This window comes from Gallinula chloropus, assembly GCF_964237585.1.
Source record: "Gallinula chloropus genome assembly, chromosome: 7".
In the NCBI taxonomy this organism is placed as follows: domain Eukaryota; kingdom Metazoa; phylum Chordata; class Aves; order Gruiformes; family Rallidae; genus Gallinula; species Gallinula chloropus.
Window position 1 is genome coordinate 8,234,007 of NC_140092.1, and position 10,578 is coordinate 8,244,584.

The following is a 10,578-nucleotide window of genomic DNA, read 5'->3' on the forward strand; positions in this document are numbered from 1 at the left end:
GGAGCTGTAGATCTAAAATTGTCTTTGAGGATGTAGCCTTTAGTTCTTGGTTATTGCTGAAAGCGAGAGTACTTGCCCATGCTTGGTACCTTTTAACGAGCTCAGTTAGCTTCACCTAATAGACTGAACAGCTCGCTGTTCCCAGGGAATCAATATTCTGGGCCAGATTCTAACGCAAGTCCTGCAATGTGCACAGCTCTGCTAACTAATTTTTAAAATGTGAATTGTGTGTGCATATAGAATGACATTATAATTTCCTGCCTTCTGAGTGGCTAGATGGGCAACTTTAATGTTCTCTTAATGTATTTTTAATGAGCTTTCCTAAGGCTTCTGAGTGGGAGAAAAGTAAAAAAAAATAAAAAATAAAGAAAAAATCTATAATGTGGTCTAGACACCACTCAAATGACCCTTTTCCCACAGAAGTAAGAAACTCAACAGGGAATTCCTCCTCCTGAAAGCTTTGGAAGCTGTGCAGCTTCTGACCTACAGGCAGCGTGATTGAAGCAATAGTTCTTGTAGAGTCCAAACTCAGTTGCTGCACGTAGCACAAGATACACAGATGAGGCAAAGGCTGACAGGCTACTTTATTTTTTTACTGTCAGCTATGTATTTATGCACAGCACAACCTTCTCCACTCTGTATATTTCAAAGTGCTAAAAAATCATACCAATTGTACTCTGCATGCTCAAAGTGCAGATTTCAAAGGTTCATGACTCAGTCAAATCAAAATCAATTTGCACCAGAACACTCAAAAGCACTTCTTCTTACTGAGGGCCATTTCTATGCTAAATTTCAACTCTGCTTGATTTTTTTTTTTTTTTTTCTGAGAGGGAAAAGTTGCAAAAAATTCTTGTAATGGTAAAAATGGTTTTCTTCACTTTTTTTCATATGCCAAATAGATGAACTGCATTAATTCAAACAAAATTTCACCTTTTGGGCAGAGAACAGGCCAAGAAAATTTCACTCCCAAAGGTGAAAGCACAGCCTGATTAGAAGAAAAGCTAACTTGGAAAAGTACATGGAATCTTAAGTGTTATGGTTAGTAATATACCTGCTGCACTTGCTTCACTAAAATGGAAAAAAATTACTGCACTGTAATAATTGCAGGGAATGGGGAACGTGCATCGTGTTTCGTGATAATTTCTATTAGCCATTTGATGACATGTTATGTGATGATTTGGTAGCTAAGTCTTACCAATGTGTTTTGAAATGTAAAAGCAGTTCCTCATCACTGTTCTTTCCTGACCCCTCAGCTCGTAAAAACCCAGGGTAGGTCTATGCCGCGAACTGCTGTGTAGCGTGGAGGCTTCTGAGCGAGCTTGGAGGTGCAAGCTCAGTTCATTGAAGCAGAGCAGAGCTCTGTGCGGAATAATTGTGGCTCAGCAGGATACGGTAGCGTATGGGGAGCTTTCTGTTGCCTTGGCTAGATTGCTTCCTAGACTTTATTTAGCTAGCTTGGATATTTTGCGCTGTACAGGGAGGCTTTTCAAACAGCGCGAGGGATGCTCCAAAGTGGGTCTGTTTGCTACAGCCCCAGTCAGGGCGTTATGGTGGCTAATGACCACTGGAGTAGCAATGACATACTCTGCTGAGAATCAAATGCTTCTCCCTCTCCCTCCCTTGTTAGGATCTCTCAGTATCTGCTCTAGCTGCTAGTCCTTAAATGGAGGTGTGCTAGCTGCTCATTATGGCAGCTTTTTTGCTTCCCTTTACTCCCACCGTAGCAAAAAAGGAGCTATAACTTATCGATATGGTGCAGGAAGCCTGCTCTTAAAGGCTTCTAAATTCTAGGTACCACCAAAGAATCACTGTTATTTGGTATTTCCTGCACTTTTCTAAAATGACTGTTTATTTCAGCAGGCAGATTTGAAATTGGAAGCAGGATATAGAAAAACTTCTAGTACTGAATTCTTCTGAGGAGCATACAGACAGAGCACCGAGCCTGAGATAAAATCTGAGATAAAGAGAAACTCAAGCTAAAATTTGACCTACTTTGAAGGTTGTCCCATATAAGAGTTTAATTTACTGACCAACCAAATGTAGATGTATCGGTGTTCATGTGCTGCAATAAAATCCTGTAAAGAACTTGAAATGTGACAATGATCTTTGAAAAGCTAGGTTATAGAAGTGATATTACAAATTTTAGTAATGTTTTAAATTAAGTGTCTTCAATATGCTTAACCTTGCATTAAACTTAGATTTAATAAGACAGATGTGTATTAAGTACTGAACATACTTAAGGGAGCAATCTTGCGTTGGCAGGGGATGGACTCAATGACCTCCTAATAGTTCTCCTCCATCTCTAATTTCTATGATACTAATTGATTATTAAAACACTTTTATTGAGGATTGATATGTAGCTATTATATTGTTATTAATCTTACAACCCAACTGATATTTAATTTATACATGATTTTAACACGCAATGTCATTTTAGTTTTTAAAGAGTAACCCTGGAACAGTGAATTCACTGGCACTCTGAAAAAAAACTTGCTGGCAAATGAGGTTGGCTCTTTTGGGGTTATTTGGAATGCTATGATCAAATCAAACTTTGAAGGGGGGGGGGGGGTAAGTTTACCGAGCTCTCCACATTAAAAATGAAATGTTTGCCTCAGTTAGAGTATTGCCCTGGAAAGACAAAGCAGCTTGTCGTGAAGAAAGGTGCATTTATTTAGCTGAAATGCGATGTGATGTTAGCACTGTGTAATCTCAAACAACAGCTACATTTCGAATATTTTAAAGGTAATCTGTCTATCTCAGTTTTGAAATTTCAGATAAATTTCCCAGAATTATGACAGTGAAGAAAATGGTGCTGGGATTCTGAGCATTCAGAATTCATTTCTGTGAACGTTTGGCTAAGCAAAAAGCAGAAGTTTTGCAGAGCTGTGTTATTAATTCAGCTTGTATATGCCTAAGGCCATGGCTCATAATGGCATTCCTTTCTTTTAACAGACTGTCAGGATTTTCAAAGGACATCCAGAAAGGCATAAGTGCCTATTTGTTGGATGTAGTTCTCATACCCTAAAGGCTTTCTTTGATATGGACTGATCTTTTACATTTATGGATGGAAGTTGCAGTAGAAAACGCCCTTTGTGGAAACCTGTAATATCTCAAGAGTTGCAAACATCTGATTTTTGGCTAAGGAAGTATGTGAGGAGTGTCAGAACTCTGAATGCATTTCGGAAAGGGATTTTCAAATAATTAGCAGCAAGCAAAAATATGAATATATGCAAAACCTAATGCAAATACATACTAATGCTTGAAAGTTCACAGTTACTTTAAATGGTATGAGGAAAGGGGAGGGAATGCTGCTTGATTTGCTCATAGGATTTTGAGGGGTTTGTGCCTACTTTGTGATAAAAATTTACATTCAACATATGTCTTTTGATGTCAAAAGTGTAACGACCACGTTTTGTTTTTCAAGCAGAAGGCTGGAATGCAGATGGAAAGGGCCCTAATGTCTGGGACACATTCACCCATCAGGGAGGAGATCGAGTTTTCAAGAACCAGACTGGTGATGTAGCTTGTGGCAGCTACACTCTGTGGGAGGAAGATTTGAAATGTATCAAACAGCTTGGATTGACTCATTATCGCTTTTCTCTTTCCTGGTCACGTCTGTTACCTGATGGGACGACAGGTTTCATCAACCAGAAAGGCAATTGTTTCTTAAAAATAGAAGGTTGCAGCTTTAATTCAAGGTTATTGCTGCAGTCTGGCATAATTAATCCAGTATGCTATTCTGCAGTGCAGCTTTGAAATTGCAACTTTTTTCAGAGTAATTATGGGATGATTTTTTATAGGTTTGCAACAACTTACTAATTAATATTCTAGATCCCCTTGGATAGCACAATCTTTTGGGATAGGATTAGTGTTATGTTTCCTATGTATCTTTTTGCTTACTCCAGTTTTTTAATTGTGACTCTAAATCATTTTGCTTCATCAGAATGTTTATACTTACAGGGATCGTAGCCACGAGGATATTTTTGGATGGCTTACAATAGACAAGTATCTTATTTGGCAATTGCATTTAGATAGTTTATCAGTATACTCTGATGTACTGAACTTCATATCGACTATTTTGCACTAAGAGGGACATAACTTTTCCCAGATATTTTCTTTAAGAAATTAGAGATGATTCTTCAGACTTAGCTAGGAGCTCTCTTTAGGTTTCTGACAAGCACAAGAGAGCCCTACTCCAAAGAGAAGAGTTTTCACAGTCTCGGCAGATGATGTAAAAGTGTAAAGGAAAACAGCACAGAAATAAACTGGTCAGATTGCTAGATGTCAAATGTTGCGCTTGTTGTGCTTCTGATCTGTTTATTTTAATTCCATAGGAAAGAACTGGGGGAAAGATGAAGGTGACTTACCAGGAAAAGGTAGGGAACAACAGATTTGTCTGCAGAAAGTAGAGAATGGAGTAAAGAAGAAATAAAGAGAATTGTGAAGGATAAAAACGACTGAAGCTGAACCAGAAAGGATGGGAAAATTAAAGTAGTTGGCTGAGGTCTCCTGTATGCTGGGAGGATAATGTTCCGAGGAGAAAAAAGCAAAGCAGATTTGGATGAGCCTCTGAATCTCAATTCTGCCTCCTACTCTTCTGAATCTCAGTTCTACCAAGATACATATCTTTATACTTCTAGGGCAGATTTTGCCTTGGCAAATCTTTTCTTCCCCTGGTTTGATGACTGCAAAGATGGAAGGTTACAAAGGGAAAGAATTTCTTAGAAAATGTTCTCCAGGTTATCCTGATCTGTATGAGGAAGATGCCAGCAAAAGCAATGTTTTTCTGCAGAATTTTGGTCATGTAGTTTGGCTGTTCAATAGGCCTGTCTTCTGCATCCTGCAGATTACGGTTTTCACCAGAGAGTGGAGGAGCCTTTGTTTCAAGAATTCAGAAAGCAGAGGCTGGTGAATCTGCTGCAAACAGACCAACCAGCCATTTTCCCCTGCAGAGCATGACTGCAAAAAACCTGCCAGCATCCTGGAGAGGCTTGAATGGAAGCCTTTCCTTTGCCACCAAAATTTACAATGCGAGGCCCACTTTTACTGGCACAGCTTGCCCTTCCCTAGGAATGCTTTTTGTGGCATGTTGAATTTAAATTTGGCTGAATCCTTGCAGTTTCTTTCCTGTAGTGACATTCCTTCGGTTGGGGCTGCAGGCGCTGTACAACCCCACAGAGCTGCCTATTGAACGGGCTCTGCTATTTAGACGTCAGAGTGGGAGATAGCAAGCAGACATTCTGCTTGGTAAGGAAAGCTAACATTTTGACAAAACTCAGCTGTAATTTCAGAAAATGTTCACTTGATCCCCAGTATAAGCAGTTGCCTGATTAATATTATGAACTTTACATTTAGCAAAAGGGCATTGGAGGAACTCCAAGTAGGCCAGCTTTCATTAGGCAGGAGTTCACTTCTCTTGTGCAGTGATCTGTTGAAGCAATTGTAACTGCATAGCATGGAAAGGCCATCATCTTCTATATAAACATTTTTACAAAGAGCATGTGAAGAATTAGAAAGCTTAAAGCAATGTCCTTTCAAATAAAATCATTCACACCAACTGATTCACTACCAATTTCACACCTAAGACGTAGGACATTTGAAAACCTTTAAAACCACTCCGTTTCTAACTCAGTGGGGGTAGGGTCTTTTAAACCAGTGATGTTGTGGGTGTATTGTTCCTAAAACATATCAGGTTTTAGGTTAAAACTTACACAAAGTTTGGTTTTAAAGTATTTTTGTACAATTATTTTTACCCTGAAAGGTGCCCTAAGCAGGACAAGATAGCTGCTAAACACTAAGAGTCAATGTGGAGGGAGACAGAGGTAGTAGAGGTGGGGATATTGAGCTTCAGCATGAAAGTAGGGAATCAGGATGGGGAGAGAAGATGACAGAAAGGAGAAAAAAAAATCCTTCACTTACCAGTGACAAAATGGTCCTTAATGACTGTAATCACAAAATTTTGGGGTGTCTCCACAAAGTTTATATATACACACTTTCTCAGAAGAACATTGTATTCTGTCTTTTTGCTTCCAGCTGGTCCAGCCATAGAGACTAAATCAGGCTATTCTGAAAGGTATGAGACAATCTGGAAATTTGATTTGACATTTCCATTTTTCAGGGATGTAGTTGTATTTCTCTTAATTTCCTAATACAAAGCATAAATCTTTTCCAATATTGGTGTTTAATTGAGATGTAAAAAATGAATGATAGCTGATTACACTTAAATGGTACAAATTGTACTAGGTAATTTATAATCTGAAAATTAGAATGAGAAATGCTAGTGCCTTCTGGGCAAGCATTACTCTTAGAACAGGATCCTATACCTGCAAAGGATTTCTTTTTTTCCCAGTTTAAGCTTATGTAGTAAACCTTGCAAACACCATCAAACAGTTAATACACCCACACTGCCACTGAAGTCAAATAGGTCCATGTTCAAGAATAACAGCAGGAAACTGTATTTAACGAACTGCTCCTAACTGATATTGGAAATTGCAAGAATGTGCTTTTCAGAGTTTAAAATTCTGATATATTCCTTGGACTTTTACATGGGTACATTCTCAGGTACCAGCACATCTCCTCAGAATTTAATGTGTTTTTCTTGTGCTGCATTTGAGAGGAGAAGCAAACTACCTGTGAGATTTATTGTGAATTACTTTGTAAACAAACTTATTGAGTCTTGCTGTGCTAAAGGATGTGTATGCACCTGTTTGTTTAGAAGAAGGCACTGTCTAAATCTGGGGTTCATAATCGATTGCCATAGTAAATGTTGTCTTAAAAAAGCCATTTGATGGAAATGCTTACAATCAGTCATTTGAAGTTAGGATAATTTGAAGTCTAATACTGTTCTTTTAAGAAGAAAGTAGTATGAGGGTCTATGTTGGCATTTTTAAATATCAACACACGGTAAGCTTAACCTGAAAATACCAAGGACTATGTAGTATAACATAATACAGACATACTAATTAACAAGTTTCCTTCTTTGGATTAAACAAAATCTCTGGTTCAGAAACTGTTAAGAAAAAGAATGTAAACCATATATAACCTCCTAAGCATATGCATTTTGTCAACCTTTGCAACTTCTTGTGCTTCTTCCTCCTTCCTTCTGCTGTGTTTTCAACTTCTTTAGACCTTTTCCAGTTCTGGGTTTCAATACATCTAGATATTTCATAAGCACCTATGGCTTGCTAGGATATGTAGTAGCCTGAAAGCCATAACATTTTTATTAATTTTAGGGGTTTTAAGGTTCTTAAACTCTTTAGTATATTTAGGCCAAATCTCTGAAGCAAAGACTGACTGATTTCTACATTCCACCAGCATGATGGAGACCTATTCCTGGCTGGAGCCTCTTAGCTTAACAAATAATAATTCAAGGCCACTGTTGGCATTTTCCAATTACCGCACTAAACCAGATAGTTCAAGTAAAAGAGCAAGCTAATTGATACTCTTTGAACCAGAGCTTATGATGTGTTTTGCAATATCTAGTGTTTTCAGAAGGCTTAGAAGCAATGTAGCTGTGTTTGGACGTAAGCAAAATTAAAAATGCCTGTACGAGAGCTTAAGGTATCCTAATATTTAAACTTACAGTGACCTCTTGGCAGCATAAAAATAGTCCTTTACGAAACATATTCATGTCAGCCACTGCTAAATCTGAACAGAAAGTGAATTCCTTTTAAGCCTCTAGAAATACATCCTCAGTACTGGCCAGCATTAACAACATATCCAGGAAATTAAAGTTGATCTCTGTCTTATCAAGGGGGGAGAAGAAAGGTTGAAAGTCATAAGCTCACCTCAGGAGAGGTGAGCTAATTTCTTCTTGTAGCTAAAGGGACTGAGCAGTCTGCAGCAGTGGCAATGGAAGAGAGTTGGTTTCTTAGATAAACTGTTGTCAAACCATTCCACTTTGGTGGCTAAAGACACCAGTGCCCTAAATGTCATCTAAAATCTAGTAGAGCCCAATGAAAACCCTTAAATGTTATAAAGATCTAAGGAGGAAACCACTGAATTCACACCATTGCAAAATACTGAATTTGTATATTGAATGCGTTGTCGGTATCTTCTTTGTCTTGATGTTGGGAAGACAGTGATGGAGAAGGGTCCAGCCTAGGGGAAACGGCTCACCCAGATAACCAAGTTCAGATGATAAAATATCATCTTAGTTACCTTGCGGAATGTGGCACTAAACTTTTTCAAAGAAACAGTTCTCAAGGAGAGCAATGCTTTCATTGGAACAAATCTACCTGTCAGGCTCTGAAGTGTCAGGATTTTTCCAACGCACTTGCATCTTGTACATGTAGCCAGGCTGCCATTCAGGCATTTAAATGAAAGGATTATATTTTCATGTGACCAGCACCCATCAGAGTTATGTTTCTCCTGAGGAGCTGCTGTCCACTGATCTATTTTGAAAATTTGCATCCTCATTTCATTTTATGTGCCTGGTTGGAAGATTTTGTGTGCAGAGCATTTTTACTAACTCTGGGGTCTTATAACAGTAGTCAGCATGCAGTTGAGAAGAAACATTTGCATCTCATATCACAGAAAATGTGCAGTGAGGTTTCTTCATGTGTTAAAATGTAATAAAGTTATTAAGTTAACCCTTTTCTGTTTCTTTTAATATTTTCAGGAGTCAGTTATTATAGCAAAATCATTAATGACCTGGGAAATGGCATACTGCTCCCTGTATCATTTTGGCTTACCTCAATACTTAGAAGATGAAAGTGGCTGGAGATCTGAAAAGATCATCAAGACCTTTGATATTCATGCTAAGTATTGCTTCAGAACATTTGGAGACTGAGTGATCACTATTCATGAGCCTTATGTCGCTGCTATAGGTGGTTGTGGAAAAGGTATAGCCCCAGCACTGGTACCAGAGCTTGCCAGGCGGCTTATAGTTTGGTAAAAGCTCATGATAAATAAAGCCTGACACAGTTGTGAGATTGGAATAAAACAATCTGGACTTTTGTTTATAGCTCAGAACTCATAGTGGTAGAACCTTCACAAATTCTGTAGCAGAATTACAATTTGTGGTAAACAGCAACAAAGGGGTACCTGTCTTTTACCTTAGAAGGGTTTCTCAGGACAATATTAACATCCAGCTATCACGGTATCCTGGATTTCTGCAATGCATTCCAAACAGTGTTATGTATCATCAAGATTTCTGGAATTTACTGAAGAGGAAAAAATAATGATCATGGGAACTGTTTGCTTCCTTGCTCTGAACTGTTAAACTTAAGACCAAGAAAATGCAGATGAGAGGCTACATGTTTCAATGGACTATGAAGCTGAGCAAATCAGATCCTTCTTGTCCTGTTGCAGCTGGGAGTTTATGGCTGTAGTACCATGGGGTTTACACTGACTTCTGTGTTGTATCAAGGAATGGCCTAATGGCTGCAGGACCATTTTACCACTATTAGCTGATCAATCAGGGTATCTGAAGATCCAATGAGTAATACTGGTGATTTGGGGTTTTTCTGAGGAGCCCATCTGGATGGCATAAGACATTGTATAAGATATAAATAAACAAGTCACTTTGGGATTCTTAATTTAATTTTTGCATGCTGGCCCTAAAGAGTAGAAGCCTTAGTGTTTTCCTATTGCCTTTGTACTTGATAGCTATTTTACAGTTTGAAATGACACACCAGTGTTATATCATCTTTTGAACTCCAGAAATGATCTTTCTGATGCCAGCAGTAAGACTTTCCTGGCATGCATCTTCTCCTGGCAAAGGGACATGTGGTGACTGCCAGTACCAAGGGGTTAAAGAGCAGTGACAATAAGCAGATGCTAATGCAGGAAAGATATTTTAGTCTTCTCATTAAAATAAGTCATTTCACTGTCTTCATGGATATTTGCACAGTTTTGCTTTTCCATTGTTAGTCATAAAAGGTCAGCTCATGGAAAATTAAGTTAATAGGGTCAGTGCAATTTGATGAAAACTAGTTTTACTTTGTAGCTTAGAAAAGATAGAGGGTAATGCATCTGATTTTATGGGCTTTCTTACATCTGTTCTGAATAAAACTTCTGCTCTCTTGTTCTAGGATACATATAATAACCCTATAATTTACATCACTGAGAATGGGTTTTCCTAAAGCGACTCTGCTCTACTTGATGACAGTCAACGATGGGAGTATTTCAGGATGATTTTACAGGAAATTTTAAAAGGTGCTATTTTAAAATGATGAAAGATCAATTGTGCAAACTTAATATAATTTTACTTGGTGCTTATTTGCATTCAGCAATGACCAGTGATTCTTGAAGCTAAAACTCATGTAAATCAGAGTAAAATAATGTGATTAGAAAAAAAGGCTGTTTAGCTGAAAGGAAAGCAAGTAGTTTTAATCTTGCTCCTCTGTCTTGGGGTGGAAACAGATTAAAAGGTGTTACATACATACATTATTTCTAAACTCACTTTTGTAGAGCCATCTTTCTTTGAGCAAAGCAACCACATTGATCTTCAAAAGTGCTCATCGTTCATACTTCTCATTGTGAAGGATGTAAAGCTGAGTTCACCTGAAAAGCTGACTGATACGTCTCATAATATCCTTACAGAATAAAGCTTCCCATACACAATGAGGTCCATGT

The 10,578-nt window shown here is 38.1% G+C and overlaps 1 protein-coding gene across 1 annotated transcript in view; it reads left to right on the forward strand.

Annotated features, from left to right (window-relative positions):
* Positions 1 to 8,896, forward strand: part of LOC311193814 (cytosolic beta-glucosidase-like) — a gene marked incomplete at both ends in the record, with an annotated part of 33,785 nt that extends 24,889 nt beyond the window's left edge. Inside the window, 4 exon segments of the mRNA XM_084266755.1 lie at positions 3,428 to 3,655; positions 8,621 to 8,669; positions 8,671 to 8,788; positions 8,792 to 8,896. Of these exon segments, the coding sequence (XP_084122881.1) occupies positions 3,428 to 3,655; positions 8,621 to 8,669; positions 8,671 to 8,788; positions 8,792 to 8,896 (500 nt within the window).
* Between the last annotated feature and the right edge of the window lie 1,682 nt (positions 8,897 to 10,578).